Source organism: Vicia villosa, linkage group LG2 (genome assembly GCF_029867415.1).
Source record: "Vicia villosa cultivar HV-30 ecotype Madison, WI linkage group LG2, Vvil1.0, whole genome shotgun sequence".
Lineage (NCBI taxonomy): Eukaryota > Viridiplantae > Streptophyta > Magnoliopsida > Fabales > Fabaceae > Vicia > Vicia villosa.
The window spans coordinates 208,662,093-208,682,261 of record NC_081181.1 but is presented as its reverse complement, the minus strand read 5'-3'; the positions used below and the strand labels follow the sequence as shown (position 1 = coordinate 208,682,261).

Here is a 20,169-nt window from a genome sequence, read left to right as displayed (position 1 = left end):
GCCTGACACTGCAAGTCATTGGCGGTATCCTGCAATTATGCCGCAATTTAATCTTCCAACATAATACCCAAACAGTCGAGAGGATTTAGATTCTATTGGTTAAAAGCATAACTAAATCCTTTCACCTTGGTCTTAAGCCATTTCCACGACTACCATTTTACTTCCTCTACTTTGGCTTCGACCGAACCAACTTTATCTCGAAATGTTTTTTTGTTTCTAGCTTTCCACAGTACCCATATTCCGGCAAACCAAATTACCCTAAAACGCTCAATTCTCACCCTTCCATTAGCCATGAGTTCCAAGAATTGGAAGTAGTTGTCCAGTACTGAATTATGGAGAGCAGAGCTGATATGCAACTATTTTAACACCGGTCGCCAAACTTCAGTTGCTATTTTGTAATCGAAAAAAATGTGTTGTATACTTTCTGTGGAAACTTTCCACAACCAAAGGCGCATAAATTATGTGATTCCAGTATAATGTTTCTTTTGATTAGGTTGTCTAAAGTTGAGATTTTGTTTTGTAGCATTCTCCATACTAACGTCGACACCTTTAACGATACTAAATCATTCCATGCAATTTTGAGATGTCTTGAGCCCTTATTCCTCTGATCGTCTAGCAGTAAATTGTACGCTTCTTTGGCGAGTATAAGTTTCTCAACCATGACTAAGAATCTCTCTCCTCTTCTTTAAGTTCTATTCTTTGTGTTTTCCTTAAAATTTCCTCCTCTAAGGCCTAAGCTCTTTTCATCCTCATTTAGTGTTCTCCTCCATTTAAGTTTCCGATGTTGGTTTATGACTTTTATCCAACCCCATGAATCACATGTCTTACCGTACTTTCCTTATCTTCAGCCAAAACATACAAACCTGGATATTTATCTTTCAGATTACTCCCCATTTCCCAATTATCCATCCATAATATAATGTCCCCTACATTCCTTATATGTCTTGTTAATTTTTGTGAAAACCAGTTAATATTGAATCCCCAATTCCCTCTTTCAATGTTGTTGATATCTTTCCACAAAGCAGATTCGTGACTTCTATCCCCTATTATTCTACCTACTGATGTGCCACATTTATTAGCCAACACCTTTGCCCACAAGCTATTTTTTCCATCATAATTCTCCATTTCTATTTTTCCAGTAGAGCTAAGTTAAAAGCCTTTAAGTTCTTGATTTCCAACCCCCATCCTCCCTTTCTTTGCAAATCTTATCATATTTCACCCAATTAATTTTCCTATTCTCTATTCCACACCCCCACAATTTTTTTTAAAGAAAGATTTGAGTTTAGAAATTATACTTGACGGTGCCTTGAAGAATGAAAGAAAAGAGACTGGTATAACATACAAGACTGACTTTAGGAGAACAATTCTACCACCAATATAAATATGTCTGTTGTTCCACTTTGATAATCTAATATGCACTGCATCCAATACAGGTTTCTATAACCCCTCTCTATGATGATTCCATCCAATCGGAAATCTTAGGTACTTGAATGGCACGTCTCCAATCTTACAGTTTAACACCCCTTCCACTTCAATCAACCAAGTATTATGTATGTTGATTACGACCAAGAGACTTTTGTGGAAGTTCACCTTCAACCCGGATACAGTTTCAAACAACTGCATAATTGCTTTGATCGTCCAATTATTTTTCCAACATTTCTTTCCTACAATTAGCGTGTCGTCAGCATATTGTAGGTGAGAAATCTTTGTTCCACCTTCTCCCTTTTGGTATCCCTCAAATAAGTTTAATTCTACTTTTTTGACATCATAACATCAACTCTTCTGCTGCCAATAGAAACAAAATTGGTGATAAAGGGTCGCCTTGTCGTAAACCCCTTCCCACCTTAAAGTCTTTTGTAGGACTTCCATTCACAAGTACAGATATACGAGATGATCTAAGATATTGTCAGCTACGCGTGAATGCGTGAATGTAAGAGTTTATGACAAGAATAATTTTGGGTAAATTTTTTTTAAGGATATACTAAAGAAGATAGTAAATGATAAAGATTGTTTCTTTTTACTCTAATAGATGATGCAAAAGAATGGTATGGTCAACTGGCGCTAGATAGGATTACCACTTGGGTTCAAATGGAGAATGTATATATTCGGAAATACTTTCCACATTTCTATTTTTGTTTCGAAGTAGTATGACATTGCTACTTTTAGACAAAAAAGTGGAATGAATCACTTTGTGAAGCCAACACGAGATTGAAGAGGCTTTTAACTGCATTTCGAACACATATCTTAGATCTCACAATTCAGATGGATATACACTATAAGAAGAAAAAAAAAGGTTTTGCGATATTGGATGTGCATAATAATTTAAATGCATTGTATAAGCTTCTGGATGAAAACTGGTGTGAACAGCTTATCAAATAAGCACTTCAGGAAGCTGGAAATCGGTTTATCAAGGCCGTAACTAGTTACAGGAAATAACATAACCGGTTACAGCAGGTGTTTTCAATTTCTCGATTTTTGTTTTAGTAGGCGTAACCTTTTTCATCATTTGGCATAGCCACTTACGAGCTCGGGTTTGGGCTGTTTAGCTTATTTTTTAAGTGATTTTGTATTCAACTTGTTTTAGATAGCTTGTATAAATATCCCTCAATTATAACAGTTGTTGTTAATACCTAATTCACATCTCATCTTTATTACTCTCTCTATTATTTTCTCACATCATCTTCTCTAATTACCATTTTTTCTTCACTAATTCACCAAAATACTTTGTGTATGTTCCAACATTTGGCATCAAGGTCCTGGTTCTGATATATAATTCGCTGCAAAGATGATTTCCATATCTAACGATTGAGTTCCCACTAATCTTCCAACCCTTGATTCGAAGAACTATGATAAATGGTTCAAACAAATGAATGTATTATTTGGCTATCAAGATGTTCTTGAAGTGGTTAACAATGAAATTACTCCACTTTGGGCAGAAGCATAATGCTACACACAAGGAAAAAAGAAGAAAGGTTACAAGGCACTTTTCTTGATTTATTCTTGTGTTGATGGTGACAACTTTGAAAAGTTGGCGATTGCGATTCGGCGGAGCAAGCTTGGGAGATCTTGAAGAAAGCTTATGAAGGGGATGATAAAGCAAAGGTGGCGAGGTTACAAACTCATAATCAACAGTTCTAGTTGGTTCAAATGGAAGATAAGGAGACAATCAACAAAAATGTAACACACATTACGCGTTTGGTGAATCAAATCAAGTCGTGCATATAAACTGTTTTGGAGCAGAATGTTGTGTCGAAAATCTTGCGTTATTTAACGTCAAAATTAGACAACATTCTAGTGGAATTCGAAGAATCGAAGGACCTTTCAACATTGAGCAAATAGGAGTTTCAAAGCTCTCTTGAGGCTCATGAACAAAGGATGGATGAAAGGGGAAATGAAAAATCTAAAGTGGAGATTGCGTTGCAAGCACGACTCAATGAGAAGAGTAAACGATCGAAAGGAAGATGGGCTTCGAGAGGGAAGTCAAATTTCCAAAATTTATGTCGAAAAGATTCACAAAATTCGAAGGTTTCGATGGGAGAAAGAGGTGAGAGCAGCTCCAAAGGTAGTGGTCAAGGCAACAACACAAAGAGAATCGACAAGAGTAATGCGAAGTGTTATAATTGTCATAGATGTGGTCATTTCGATGCATGTAGATCTCCTAATCTAAGTCTCCCTGAAGAAACACAGTCTTTACATCCTATTGCTCTAGGTAGAGCTTTTCATTAGCAACGATACTTAAAACAATCATGATAGTATTGAGCTTCACAACCAGAGTAAAGAATTTAGTGTTGTCAACTCTTTCTTTTTGCTGAAATCCTTTCACAACTAGTCGAGCCTTGTATCTCTGGGATGGAGCCATCATGGTCCTCCTTCACCCGATACACCCATTTGTTGTGAAGTGCCCTTTGTCCCATAGGTAAATTAGCAAGATCCCATGCTTGATTGGAGATCAAAGACTTCATCTCTTCTTTCATAGCAAGCTCTCACTTGCTAGCATCTGCGATTTGACATGCTTCTACATAATCTTCAAGATCCTCTTCATCTGTTAATAACATGTAGTCCATGTATCTCCTGTTAGGAACACGAGTTCTAGAAGACCTTCCCAAGACGGGAGTTGGAATCGGAGGCTCTAATATGTCAGGCTGCTGCTCATTGCCTTGGTCAGTTGTTTCCTCTAGCCGAGGATCATGAACTATAAGACTTTCTAGGACATCGTCCACCTCTTCATAAACTGGAACACTCGAATCTAAGTTGTTGGAACATGTATTATGTTTGTCCTTGTACATCACTCTTTCATTGAAGATCACATATGTACTGTAAATCATCTTTTTGTTTTCATCATCCCATAGGCGAGAGCCAAACTCATCCTCACCATAACCGAGGAAAGTTCACTTCTTTGATTTGGAATCAAGCTTATTCCTACCATGATCATTAATGTGTACATATGTTACATATCCAAAAACTCTAAGATGTGAGAATTCTATGCTCCAATGGTACCGATGGATTTGATTAAGTTGGTGTGTTAAGTGCCTCTGCCCAGAACTGCTTCGGTAAGCCTGAATACACACATAAGCTTCTGGATCTTTTAGTCAATATTCGCTTCATACGCTTAGCTACACCATTATGTTGAGGCGTACCTGGAACGGTCCTCTCCATTTTGATTTCATGCTCATAGCATAACTTCTTAAATCTAGTGTCTTCATATTCACCACTATTGTCTGTTCAGAGTTTTTTTATCTTCAATCCTATCTCATTTTCTACCATGGGTTTCCATATTTTGAAAGCCTCAAATACTTCAGACTTACATTTTAGAAATTATACCCATACCTTTCTAGAGTGATCATTAATAAAAGTCACAAAGTGTTTCTTTCCACCAATAGATGAGACGGTAGTTGGACCCTGAACATCTTAGTGGACAAGCTCGAGTCTTTCCTTCTTTGGGGTTCTCCCACTTGTTTGAAAGCTAACTCGCTTCAGCTTTCCAAGTATACAGTCTTCCCACATGTTAATTTCTATTGACTGAAGACCCGATAGTTTTCATTTTAAGTGCATGAGCTTCATCCATTTATGACTCATATGGCCTAGTCTTTGGTGCCATATATTGGGACTTTCATTCGCTATAACTACAATTAAATGACATGCTCCAGTTGTCTTATAAAAAGAGTACCACTCTTTTTACCGCGGGCAATTATCATAGCACATTTTGAAATCTTCCAATGAATTCCATGGAAGATTGTTGTCTAGCCATCACTAGCCAACTGACCTACTGAGATTAAGTTCTTCGTTAGGTCAGGAATGTGTCTGACATTCTTCAGCTCCCAAACAGACCCGTTCAACTTGATCTTCACTACACCTTTTTTCACAATCTCACAAGATTGTTCATTACTAAGGTAAACTTTAACGAGGTTCCCGAGGACATAATTTTTGAAGAACTGTTTATGTGAAGTTGCGTGAAAGGATGCTCCAGAGTCTAACACCCAAGACTCTTCCTTGCTCTCTAGAGAACATATCAACGTATCACCTCCTCTTGAGGTAGAAGCAGTGTTTACCTTATCTTCTGCCTCTTGATTCTTCGGTTCATTCCTGCACTGGTTTTTATTGTGTTCATTCATCCCGCAACTCGATAGTCTTTGAGTAGTTAGAACTATGATGATTTCTGGACTTTGATCATCTCACCTTTGATTTGATGCGTTCACTTCCTCTTGTTGAACTTCTATCTCTTGACTCTGTATGCAATACAAAAAAGGTTGATGATTCACTTGACTCTGTTCGTCAGATCTCTTCATTGAGAACCAAATCACGAACATCATCAAATCACGGCTCTGAATGTAGCATTACAACTTTTTGGCATGGAAGACAAGAGTACCAAAGTCCCCACTTCATCATCAAAGTCGATTCCAACTGAACTCAATTGGGTTGTAATAGTGTTAAGTTCGTTTAGATGTTGCGCCGTTGACACACCTTCTGTCATCCGTAAGTTGAACAACTGCCTCATCAAATGAAATTTGTTTGAGGCCGACGACTTTTTGTACATGCTGGAAAGAGCATTCATAAGACCAACTGTAGTCTTTTCTTTTGTAGTGTTGAAAGCAACATTACGGGATAACGTCAATCGAATGACTCTAAGAGTTTTTCTATTGAGAAGGGTCCAGGCACTGTCCTCATTGTTGTTGGTTTCGTGCCTGTGAGAGATTCATGCATACCTTTCTGATACAAATAATCATCTATCTGCATCTTCCAAAAGCTGAAGTCCGCACCATCGAACTTCACAATTTTCACCTTTTCTTTGTCTGTTGTCGTCGCTCCCACTTGAGTCTAACTCCTCTAGATCGCTTTTGAAACGGAAAGAACCAACCAACTTTGATGCCAATTGTTAGGAAACTACATAACATTTCCTCATAGCCAGATTTGTGGAATAGCGATATAAATGTGGAATAATAACACACATAAATTGATGCGGGCTGCTGCAGACTTTTTATTTACTAGAAAGATAAAATACACATTGTATTTAGGAATTTCTCTCACTCAGAGTTTTTCTCACTGGTGTATTTCTCTAGTTATTGAAATGTTGTTTTGGCTTTGACATCTTATATAGCCAATGCATTGGATGCATCATCCGTAACCCATACGGTTCCTATAAAGTAGGAACATCTTCCATTTACTTCTAAATAATAAGAAAACAATGATTATCCAAATAATAAGAAAACAATGACTTTTTCAACAATTCGGATGTATGCATATGTAATTCTAGTAATTTTGATTTTAATAGTTTGATTCGTCCAATGAAGTGAAATAAAGAAAATGTTGATTTTATAAGAGAAGTGAGACATACTCTTAATGCCTTAAAATTTTGAGTATGTATGTGATGTCAAAATCTCTTGGATCCTAAACATTTAATCCATTGACAATTCAGAGGTTTCGCTCTTCAAACTCTCCAACATGAAGCTTGACTTACCACTGTGGTGACTAAATAATGTTTGGTTAGTCTTTTAGTATGTCCTACAGAACATATTCATATTATTTCCAAGTAGGTGACACCATATGCATGTTATTTCCACTAAAGTATGCATTGATTAGTAAGAACTTTGGTTGTTAGGAATGAGTAAATTACCAATTTGTATGTTCTTGTTAAGCTGAGGTGAGCACCTCGGTTCCTACATTGTATTGCTATATTTCTTTAAGATATAAACCGAGGCTTGCAAAGTAAACAAAAGAGAACTATGAAGGAGTACAACTCAACTTAAAATCCCAAAATAAAAAACTCATTTAAATTAGTTAGTATCATCACAATATTCCCTTCCATGTAACTGCCACCCTTGCCTAAAATAATAAAAATATAAATAATGTCCCTTGCATGTCTTAACCAATGTATCAAACTCAGTCAGATCACAAAGCTAATAGACAAACCCCATGACTTTTTCAACAATAAAAAATGAAAGAGTACAGTAATCCCACGACTTGACTAATTCAATTATCTTTACGAAATTTCCAAGTTTGGTCCCACCCCCTTGCCAAGAACTTGTACTCCACAAAAAAGAAAGGAAATGTAATATTTAACAAATAAAGTTTACAAATCAATGATTCTTTTGACCCTATTTTAAGTTATAGCAACTTCCTTAATATTACTTCCAAATTTCAATTATACACTTTTTTATTTGATTAAATTGATAAATTTGACTTGGTCATTTTGGAACCAATATTTATACTCACATTGCTTCACCCCAATAACTTACCAATCATCATCATTCAATTTTCACAAATGGCATATCCTACAAAACTTGATCATAAGTTTATTGAGCAAACTCTAATTATTCCATCATCAACAACATCAATTTCTCTTCCTCTCACATTCCTTGATTTACCTTTAGCAGGTCCAATTTACGTTAAACGTCAATTTTTCTATCGTTTTCCTCATACAACTGATTATTTTTACAAAACAACACTTCCATCTCTCAAACACTCTCTTTCTCTTACTCTTCAATATTTCTCCCCCCTCGCGGGAAACCTCATCTCTCCACCACCACCCAACAAACCGTATATCATTTGCACGCAAAAGGACTCTGTCGTCTTTACTATCATCGAATCTTTAGGCAATTTCAACCATCTTTCGGCCAATAACCACTCCAAAAATATCAAGGATTTTAATCACCTTGTTCAAAAATTAACACACAAAACAACCCTTGACCATAATGATATCGAAAATAACACCTTTATATTTCCTTTGTTGACTTTACAAGCCTCGATTTTCCCTAACCACGGTCTTTGCATCGCGATCACATATTGTCATGTAATGGATGATAATTGTTGTAATCATTTCATGAAAACATGGTCTTTTATACATGGAAATTGTGAAGTCGTTGACTTGAAGTCCTCACCTTGTTTTGATAGAAATATTTTGAAGGATCCAAAAGGGCTTGAGAATGTTTTCTTAAGAGACTACTTTGAAGAAAGAAAAACATGGAAGAATAAACTTATTGGTAAAACTCAAACTCAAGTTACCGAAGAAAAACACCAAGATTATTTTAAAGCAACTATTGATTTTGGAAAAGAAGAAATTGAAAGAATGAAAAGATGGGCACTCAATCAATGGAAGGAAAATGATCATGAGACTAAACCGCCGCAATTTTTATCTAAATTCGTTGTCACTTGTGGATTTATATGGTCTAGTTTGGTTAAAACAAGGTATAGAAACGATAACGATGACGATGAAAAGGAAGAGTATTTTCGTTTTGCAGGTGATTGTAGAGATAGACTTGGATACACAATACCAAAAGGATATTTTGGAAATTGTTTAACACTATGTCACGCAACGGCGAAGAGAAAGGATCTAAAAGGAGAAGATGGTTTTGTGAATGCGGTTAAGGTAATCGAAAGGGCGGTAAATGAGATGAAAAACGAACCTTTTAAAGACGCGACGGAATGGAGGGAGACATTTAAGAAGATGTATGAGTTTGGAAGTGTGTTGTTGGTAACTGGATCACCTAAGTTTAATGTTTATGAGATTGATTTTGGATTTGGAAAACCTGTTAAAGTTGAGATGATGCATTCGTTTAAATGTATGTCTATTGCTGAAAGTGGAGATAAAGAAGGTGGACTTGAAGTTGGATTGGTGTTTAAAAGTGGAGAATTTGAATATTTTTGTTCTGTCATTGAACAAGGACTTGAAACTTTTAAGTTCTAAGTATGTTGTCATTGTCATTTAATTGGTTTTTGTGTAAGATTTCCAAACAGTATAAATCATAGTCTTTCAATTAATCTAATGGTTGAGAGTTGAGACTTTAGATAGAAATATTGACAATCAAATTGTGCACACACAATGATTTCCAAGGCATAGTGCTACTTGAACCATGTCATAAACTGTATTTAGTTCTATCGTGTAGTTTGACGATAATGAATTGGTTTCTATGTAATAGACACAATAATCTACCAAACTCATCAAAGTAGAAACATCAACTATTCATTTTAATCATAAGCAACCACTTAGTTTAGGTATTTGAGAGTATATTGCTCTCAAAGTTTCGGGTTTGAATTCCACTAGATGAAACAATTTTTGTGTTGAGTCATATCCATAAAGAGATTTGCAATTTTAAACAGGCCCACCGCAAGTAATAAGGATACATCACCCCCACGTTTTCATAGAGGTCGGTCGAGTGATATAAAAAATGAGTACCAAATGATGGGCGCTCCTTCCAATAATAACTTAGAAAATCGTTGATTTCAAGTAGATAAAATGGATCAGTAAAAAGTACAAACTTTATAGTTACAACATTAATAAATCATGCACGGAGTTAGAATGATATACTTAGTCTATGTTTGGAAATCTTTAAAAACCACGGCATCACCGCACGGTTTGGAGAAGCTACCAATAGTAGCTTCAGAAAATCACGGTGAGAAGCTCTTAAACTTGAGGTGGTGGTGGATGACTTTATTCCAAACACACACTTAAAGGAACTGCACTTTGTCTTCAATTTGAAGTCGCTGAAACCCAAAACTAATTAATACATTTTATTTCACTCACATGCTAGAAATATTATCAAGTTGTTGTTGAAAAATGTTGATGAAATTAGCCATTCGGGACCTCTTAAGAGCCAAGCCAACCTCAATTCCACCTCCCCCATCTCTACCATCAGAAAGAGAAATCGAATCAAACAAATCAATATGCACTGCATCAGATTTCACAGGCTTCCCCCACCCAAAATCAGTCTCATAAGTAGCAAGTTTTGGTGACCCTGCAACCACTAGCAAAGACATACCTGGTTTTGATAATTCCCTATAATCAGGCATCAACTCTTCGGCTCCTAACAAAACATCACCACTCTTGAAATCTAGTATCTTCCTTTCAATAGCATTTGCGGCCACAACAATACCATCTTTTCCAACCAACTCACCCCTCTTTACAACCACGGTATAAGAGGCAAGACAATTTCCAAAATAAGTTTTCGGTAATGAATACTCAGGACGATCACGACAATCTGCATAAAACTAGAAGTTGCATAGATCATCAACAACATCACCATCACATGTGATATTCACTGATTTTACCATACAAAACCAAATCAAGGAACATGTCACAACAAAAGTTGACATGTGCTGTGTTGTATCTTTACATTTATCAGCAACCCATTTCTTCAGTTTCTGAACTTGTTCATGTCTCAATACTAAACTAGTTCGTACCTTGTCAGCATAACTATAACTATAAGCATCTTCATGTAAGTATGTGAGCTTAGGAGCATTTGGGTGTGTAAGTATTTTTTCTCTTTCATGGGAAGGAAGATCAAGAGGTAGCGATAAACTGATGCTGTTGTGCACTATCGCTTTTGAAAGAGAGGCCCAATATTTCATGAAATGGTGAAGTGATTTTCCATCTGCAGCGACGTGTTTGAAAGTGAGGCAGATAGAGAAGCCGGAGCTTGGTAGAACAGTGAGTTGAATAGCCATTAAAGGGATGACAGTTGTACCGTTAGGTTCGGTACGAGGGGGAGGTAAGTTAGGAACAAGAGGGTGCCAGTTTTGAGCATCTTGTGAATCAGATATGAGGAGGTTGAAGTTTGCGGAGGATTCTGAGACGGTGAAGGAGAGAGAGTTGCCGTCGAGGTAGCGTATGTAAGGAGGGTTATCGGAATTAGGAGGGATAATGAGGTTGGAGGAGAAGGGGAAGAAGTGTTGGAGAGTGAGAGAAAGAGAATGTTTGAGAATGGGAAGTGTTGTTTGAAGGAAGTGATGAGTTGGATGAGGAAAGTGGTAGAAGAAGATGCGTTGAACTGGGTGACAGTAAAACCATGAAATGTCGAAGAGAGTGAGGGGGAGAGTGGTTGGCGATGGAAGTGAATTGGGTGGTGGTGAAACTTGACACTGTTCAATCATCTTCATCATTGCTATTATTGCGGTTGAATTTGATCTGCTGAGATATGTTTGTGTTGTTGTGGAATGAGAAAGAGAAGGAGAAATGAAGAAAGACTATTTAATTTGAAAATTTGTTGCCAGCTAGTCCAGCTTGTTTGTTTTCTTTAACGGAGCAATTTCTCTATCCATCACAAAAAGTTAAGTATTGTACCTTCAATCAATCACAAACTTCTATTTAATTTTAACACATTTAATTAATTATAAAATAGTATAATTTTTTGTTATTTATAAGAAATTTTACATTGAAGATAACTTTATTCAACTTTTTGAATTGGGTAGATAAGAATTCACTTTTATGTTAAATATGGTCACGTGTATCTCGTGGAAGGTTTTATAACGAATACTTCTATAAAGGTGCTTTCATTTTCTAGATCAAAGTATTGATCGAGGCATTCATAGTCTCTTTCTTTTTGATTTTACAATTTTTTCAATTATGAAATTACAACTCCAATTTTTCTTAATTTCTGATTTTGCAATTTTCCAAAATTAAGCACACCGTAAAAATAAATTCCACCCGCTCCGCTCTGCTGCAATTTTAAAAGTTTGCACATGTGAACCAGAGATTACAATGTACAAATGTCATTCATGGTTGGGAATAGCAACATTAACTCTCAAACCAAAAGCTACAAAACTTGATGGATTGGCTTAGAATGATAGAGAGATGATGCTGGAATGGTCATGTGATTGTGTGAATGGTAGTATAAAAAAAAGGGTGTCAGTATGATTGGAAGAGAGGGAGAGATGGCTATGGTTGGATTTAAGCTATCATGTGCCATTGGATCAATTAAAGGGTTGAAAGAATTCCAAGTAACTTTTCTCTTTTATTTAAAAAAACAAATAAATTATATATCTCACGTTCTATTCCTATTTTATTAGAGGTTCTATTCTCCAAACGGTACTGGTCCTTTCCTCCACCGTTTTGGTCGCTGTTGTTGTCGCCGTCGTACAAATTGCTGCCACTTTTTTTTTCTCTTCTTTGATACGTTAAGTTCTTTGGGTTTTAGGGTGGCTTTCTCAATCACGGTAAATTTCTTTAATTTTGTTTATAATTGATTTTATCGTCTAGTGTTAGATGGATCAGTGACACGAAAAACTTGTTTTTTCTTGGTTTGCTATGATGAATGGTTCGTTCTTATAAGTTGCCTTTCAAAGATCAACCCTTGTGAATCCTGTTGAAGCGGTAAAGCAGCAAGCAACAAAAGTTTTGGAAATATCTATCCGGGAAATTATCGTCTCCATTAGGATTAGTGCATTGAATTGCCGTTCGACAAGTCTCGCGTTTATGAGTTTGGTTTTAAAATGAGTTTTAAAGTAAAGTGCGGCAAAGTAAATTATAAACAGGAAACTAATTTCATTAGTTAGACAATAGAGACTCTCGAGATTTGTAGCTCACATACCCGTTAAATACTTAAACTTACTACTCAGTTGAAATCAACCTAAACTACTCGTCTCTTGCCTTAAGATTAAATAGTCTTAACACAGCTGACAATCTTGTAAAACTTTTACATCTCGGGTACAACGAATCTTCCATGTCTCTTCGTAAAGTATCTACCATGTTAGCTTTCTTGAAAGCATCTACTCCAATATTACGAATGATGTCTTCTAGATTATCAGTCATAAATTCATCATCTTCATCTTCAATTGTATGTGACAGAGGTCTCTTTTTTGCCCCTTCACCATGCCATATCCATTTTGTGTAATTTTGAATAATTCCATTTCAACCACAATGATTGAATATAACATCCCTTAGATGTTTTTTTAGTATTATAGCATTTCATACAAGGACACCAAAAAATCTCATTATTGTCAAGAAGGTTTTTTTTTGTTGCGAAATCAAGAAATTGTAACACTCCATTCTCATACTATTTACTTAATCTATTGGCTTTCATCCAACTACGATTCATAATCACATAAAGCTTTCGAAAATAAAGTAACAAAAAGTACAAAAATAAAGCTTTTCAACAACAAGAACAATAGTAATGGAGAACAAGAACAACAATAATAGAGAACAACAACAATAACAACAACAGTAATGGAGAACAAAAATAACAATAAGAACAATAATAACATACATCGGAGAAGAGTTTCTAGATTAATGGTGAGAGAGTTTTTTTGTTTGCTATGGCTCCTTGGAGAAGAATTGTTCTTTCGTTGGCTAGAGAAGTAGTGTTCTATCGTTAGGGCTCAAAAATTGAATTAGGTAGACACTAAGGGAATAAAAAATATAAATAGTATTTATCACAGTTAATCTAAAAAAATCGAGGTAACATAGCCGACGTAAAATCTATAAAAAATAAAGGCGTCTTTTTGGTTTCAAAAAGAATAAAAAATTAGGGAATTTTTATCTCGGTTTTACAGAAAACCGAGGTAACATATTCGTCGTAAAATCTAAAAAAAGTAAAGGCGCTTTTTTGGTTCCATATAAAACATTAAATAGCAGGAGCTGAGAATCGAACCTCAAACCCTGAGCATATATTTATGTCGGTTTTATTTAAATCTGAGGTAGCAGATTTATTATTATTTTTTTTAATAAAAAAAGGCGTTACGGTCATATGTACCCAAGATTTTTTATTATACGTGGTGCAAGCATCGTCATAAAAAGCGTTATTTGTTAGTGATATTATGTCACCTACTGGAATGCGACAGTGTGAACCTTTTGGCCTTTTGGCGAGACCATCATAACGGATTCAATGGAGGTGGATAAATCCCTTGACATCATTTGGTAGACAAGTCTATGTTTTGGTCTCAAATTGGATATTCGTAAGACTGTGATATTTTCTCCTTCGTGTGATGGTAGTAAACTTCGTGGAAAGTTGTTCCCTTCAGACATTGAGAGGATGATGTTAGGGATGAAGTTTCTTGGAGGGGTTGTTAGTCTAGATGAAGGCTTTATCGAGGGGGTTATCCATGAAAAGAGTTGTCTAGACTGTTGAGTTAATGAATCTTATGCCACAACTAAGGGGTCCTCAAAGTGAGCTTATTCTACTTCGATCATGCATGGGTATCACCAAACTATTTTTTGGGTCTAAGAAACCTAACCATATGGAGGAGAAAACTATTTGGTTTGGTAAAGAGTTGTGAAGGGAGATTAAAGACATTGTGGTTGGTGATGGTCCTTTCTTCGGTAACCTTCATTGGAGGGTGGCTTCTTTAGCTATTAGAGTTGAAGGATTTGGGTTTGTACTAGGTAGTATAGGCTGCCTCACACACTTTTGTTGCTTTTAGGGCTCAATCTTTGGTATTAGAATATCATATATTGAGTAACAATGAGATAATGGTATGGACTCCGATTTTGATAGAGCTTTGGATGGTATTAGTGTTGTGATTCAAGATTTTTGACCTTTGCTGTTTTATTAGCTAGGACAATGTCCCTCCTAAGGCACAACTTGTTTTGACCTGTTTCCTTTTTAGTAAAATTATTTAGGACATGAACGTTAAATTTGACATGAGCACAAGACAAAAATTTTTTTTGATAGTTTGCAAGCAACACATGCTCAAGATTTTATTCTTACTATTTTTATTGATGGGATATGCCAACATATGTCACTGGTAGAGTAACATAATATCCTTAGATATATGGGTATGCGCGTGGACAGAAGGGAAACATTCATATGGGACTTGACTGTAGTTTCCCCATTTGTATTACCGAGGACTAGATGCTTTACTGTGGGAAAGGAAATCCTCAAATTCGCTTCAAGTAAAGTGGTCACTACAACAAATAATACATTTCATAACGGAACATTTTACCTCACCCACCAAAAAACCGAAGTGTAAACCATAGACGCGTCACATTTTAATTTTTTTTTTAAAAAAATACCATATATCCCTTTGGTTTTGCTGGAAACCGAGGGGAAAAGTTTTTAGAGGACGGATCTTTGAATCCCAACGGCTATATTTTATCACCTTTTAATATTTTAAAAATTTCTTAATAACCTATTACCTCAGTTTTGCTGAAAACCGATGGGTAAAGTATTTAGAAGACATGTCTTCGAATCCCAGCAACTACACTTTATCACTTTTTAAATTTTTTTAACAGGACTTTACTCCTTAGTTTTTGTTAAAAACCGAGATAAACAGTAGCACAATTTTTTTTTAAAAAAAAAGACGCAGTTGCTGCGAATCGAATCCATTACCAATATTATCTTTTAATTTTTTTATGACCTATTACCTCAATTTTGCTAAAAACCAGGGGTAAAGTAGCATTTTTTTTAAAAAAAAATTTATGACCAATTTGATAAAAAAAATTAAGTAACGAATCTTTGCCGTCCATTTATAAAGTAACAATGGTCAAGACATTGCCAACTCATCAATCCACATAAAACATTAGTGATCCGTGTGAAACTCTTTCTAGCCAATCAAAACGTAAATGCCACAACTATCCATCTTGGATGCAAAGTGCTGAAATTTTAACTTAACATATTGAAAACAATGACAACGAAAGCAAGAGCGGGTAAATATTTCAAGGTTAGTTTCTTAATGTAATCTTTTATCTAGTAATTCCTTGTTAACATTGTTTAATGTTAGTTGTAGTTGTATCAAGTAAAGTGTTTAATATTGTTGTTGTTGTTGTTGTAGAAATTTTGTATTTAACGATTCTATTGATTTTTCTTATTTGTCATTGTTGTTAATGTTGTTGAGATTTAATATTTAAAGATTCCATGGATTTTGTTGTTGTTGTTGTTGTTGTTATTGTTACTTCTGTTTTGAGATTTAATGTTTAAGTATTCTATTGATTTTGTTCATTTTTTATTGTTGTTGTTGTTGTTGAGATTTAACATTTAAAGATTCCATGGATTTTGTTGTTGTTGTTGTTGTTGTTGTTTTTGTTGTGAGATTTGATGTTTAAGGATTCTATTGATTAAAAAAATTAGTGTTTTGTAGATTAAATTGAAAAAAAACAAGTTAAAATTAAAACTTTGTAAACAGGACTTTACCCCTCGGTTATTGTTAAAAACCGAGGTAAAAAGTAACGCAGTTTTGGAAATTCAAAAAATGCAGTTGCTTGGGATCGAACCCATGACCAGTGCCACTTTTCCCTTCGGTTTTTAAATCACCGAGGTGATAAATGGAAACTTTTCATGTCGCCCTTTGTTACCTCGCCTGTGTAACCAAGATTATATCCATTTCGCATCCGAGGTTAAAAGCACTTTTTGTAGTAGTTAATGACTAACCAAACTTACTAAAAATGTAATGTCGGGCTTACTATGAGTTAGGAAGATTAGTTTTTCAGCTAGGATTTGACATTTATCTTTATCATTTGGTAAACTTTAATCGTCACTCATTTTCACCGATTCTATGGGAGTATTGGCTGCTTTGCACCCAAAAATTCTAGTGTTTGAATTAAATCTATAGTGGATTTCCTTTATGATACATATATACCACTCTTTAGTTGGTTAACTTTTATCCCTAAAAAGTACATGAGCTGTCCAAAGTCTTTGACTTCGAATTCGTTGGCCAAGACTCCTTTTAGATAATTAATTTGATCATAATCATTTCGTGTGGTTATGATATCATCAACATAAACAATAAAAAACTATATTTCCTTTATTGAGCATTTGGGAAACATAATGTCATATGATTGGCATTGGTTGAGCCCATCTTCCTTGGCAACTCGAGTTAATCTATCAAACTACGCCCTTGGAGATTGCTTGAGACCATATAGGAATTTTCTGAACCATTTCACCATATTTGAGGTACTTGTTGATTCAAGTCCTAGAGGGATTTGCATATAAACTTCCTCATCCAGCTCATTTTTCAGGAAGCGTTCTTTATGAGAAGTTGATGGTGTGACCAATATAAATTTATATCTAGAGAGAACAAAACTCTAACTAAATTTAGCTTGGCCACAGGTGCAAAGTTCTCTTCATAGTCCACTCCATATGATTATGTAAATCCCTTTTCCACAAGTCGAGCTTTGTATCAATTTATACTCCCATTTACATTGTATTTTTATAAAGAATATCCACTTGCATCCAACTAGTTTTCTTTTCTCGTGGTTGGTTAGTAATCTCTCAAGTGTAATTTTTAACCAAGGCATGAACCTCTTCTACTACAGCTGTTGTCCACTCACAATTTTGGAATGCCTCCTGAATGCTTCTTGGAATATTTGTGATGTATAGAGTTACCACAAATGTCTTCTAACTTTATGATAATTTACCATAGGTTACCTATATTTTGATGGGGTGTTTTGTACAATAGATCTCTCATTTCCCTTTTTTTCATTTTTAACTGCATTTCCTCTAAATTGGATCAAAACTTTGTTGCCTTTGCAGCTAGGGTGAACTCGGATATCTCAAATCCCAAAATTTGTATTTTGACGCTTTGGTGGGATAGATTTGTCCCCCTGAATGCCAACTTTAGGGTACCAAGATTGATTCTCACTAAAGGTCATATGATGTGGTCAAATTTTAAATTTTTTAGGCGAGTAGCATTAGTATCCCCTTTAGTGAGGAGGATAATTGGAAGATGCATTTGGTAGATTTAGGCTCAAGTTTGGTGCGTTAGGGTCTAGGATGTGAACAAAGGCTAAACATTCAGATATTTTTCAAAAGCATTTTTTTAAGTATACAGACGCTCGGGTGTATCTACACATAAACTATGGCGTATGATAAAGGAATGAAAAATTGTGTTTGCACCATAGTATGGAAATTTTCCAACTATTTTTTGGTAAGATATAAAGCCCGTTTGTTTTGTTTTTTATTTAAATAATTTTTATAGTGTTACATAATTTTTTGTAAAAATTTATAAAAAAAACTGTTTATAATAGCTTCAAATGAAAATTTGGTTTGAATAGTTATTCTTAAAATGTTGTTTTAGTTATTTCATCATTTTATTAAAAAAAAATTAGCTATCAAAGTTTTAAAAAATCCCTTAATTTTGAAGCTATTTCAAAAAGTTTTTCATAAAAATCATTTTTGAAAAAAAAATTAGATTTTGACTATGTTTTGATCTTCAATAATGTATGTTTATATTAAAAGATGTCAAAATTAGTCTTTTAATTTAGAAAAATCAAATATAAAAAAAACTATAATATTTTGAAAAACAAATTTATAAATCCTTTTTTGTAAGGAAAAAGATATTCTTACACTATTTTTGACACTTACACCCTAACATTATACCTTATGCATACTAATTTTATTTTTTAATAATTTATTTTACTTTGATTTGTGCATAACAATTTTTCTTTGTTATCTTTATACGTGTAAGGTAGGTGTAGAAAAAAGTGGTGTATATATAGCAAGCCTCTTTTTGTAATTACAAAGAAAAAATCCATTTTTTAAAGCTAAAACAAAGAGGCACATAACCTTTCAACTTTAGATTTTTCCTTCATAAGGTAAAACCAATTGAGTTGCGTGTGGTCTTTAATAAAGATAACAATCCATCTTGATCCAGTAACATTGTTGATATGTGATGATCCTCATACATCACTTTAAATAAGAGAAAATGGTTGGGAAGGTTTACATGGTTGCAGTGGATGAGTGTTGAGTGTATGATTTGGCAATTGGCAAATTTCACATTGCAATAACTTTGATATTTATTGAATAATATTGTTAACACAAAATACATAAAATTTGGATGGCCTATTCTATAGTACTACAACATTGCACAATTTTTGCCACCCGTAAAAGGTGTTGTGCAAGAGTTGACAATGAATTTTATTTTAGATGCTTTGGCTTGAAAGATTCACAGTCCTGCATATTCTTTAGCATTATCAATCGTTCTCCTTAGAGCTGTCAAAATGGGCTATCCGACCCTAAATGGGTCGGTCCTGGCGGGCCCTGGGCTTTTTAAGGCTGGGCCATAAAGGCCCTGTATAATATGGGCTCGACAATTACTACCCGAGCCCGACCCTAGATGGGCTTCGGACTACCCGCCCTAAACGGATTTTTTTTATTTAAAAAATAAAAATAAAAACTCCATAATATTTATTATAATTATAATTAAAAATTATATTATTTTAAACATAATACATTTTAAAGTACTATATTATCTCTTATAAATACTATAATGTGTGCCATACCCCAAAAGCTCAAGACTCAACTGAGTACATGCTCTCCTAATCAAAGGCTCCTAAACTAGGGTTTTACTTCTCTCCAAGTAAAAACAACTTCTGATACTTCAAGTGGACTTCATGGCCTCTCATGTGCCTCATAGCATACTCATTCCAAGTTTCAAGCTCTGATTCCCAATTTTATTCAGACAAAAGCTCAAATAGTCAACAGTCGACTAGTTTGACCTAAAAGTCAACTATAGTCAAATCACAGTCAAAACTCCCGATTTTTTGTCAACATCAATATTTTGAAGTAACATTCATCATTTGATCAAGGGTTGATCATGATTCATCAAGGAAAACTCAGAAATCAACAAAAACTCAAAGTTTCTAAATTAGGGTTTTTGACCTAAAAGTCAACTAAACTTTGAACAGCCATAACTTTCACATGGAACATCAGAAATTTCCCAACCAAAGATCATTTTGAAGGAAATTTAATTCTCTACAACTTTGTCTCTCTAATGCCAAGGCCAAAAATGCTTCATTTGGGAGATATGAGCCAAAATATTACAAGTCCTTTTAGAAACTCGCAAAAAGCAGTTTTTTGTCAAGAGCGATATCATCAAGATAAAATCTCCAAATGCAAAAAAAGGTTCCAAAGTGGCTTATAAAGGAAATCTTGATCTTTCCAAGGAGACCAAGAATATCCTCATATGATCAAAATTGAGGAAGATATGACTTGCACAAGTTGCATGAAAGTCAATGTGAATAAATTT

The 20,169-nt window shown here is 34.9% G+C and overlaps 1 protein-coding gene and 1 pseudogene across 1 annotated transcript; one reads left to right on the top strand and one right to left on the bottom strand.

Annotated features, from left to right (window-relative positions):
- Positions 1 to 7,743: 7,743 nt before the first annotated feature.
- Positions 7,744 to 9,722, top strand: LOC131648092 (coumaroyl-CoA:anthocyanidin 3-O-glucoside-6''-O-coumaroyltransferase 2-like). Its single transcript, XM_058917883.1, has one exon. It carries the CDS (start codon positions 7,760 to 7,762, stop codon positions 9,179 to 9,181), a length of 1,422 nt encoding a protein of 473 aa, XP_058773866.1. The 5' UTR covers positions 7,744 to 7,759; the 3' UTR covers positions 9,182 to 9,722.
- On the bottom strand, positions 9,261 to 11,411 carry LOC131648093 (coumaroyl-CoA:anthocyanidin 3-O-glucoside-6''-O-coumaroyltransferase 1-like; annotated as a pseudogene).
- Positions 11,412 to 20,169: the final 8,758 nt, after the last annotated feature.

Coding starts and splice junctions, on each gene's coding strand:
- LOC131648092 (XM_058917883.1), top strand. CDS start 7,760: ATGGCATATCCTACAAAACTTGATCATAAGTTTATTGAGCAAACTCTA.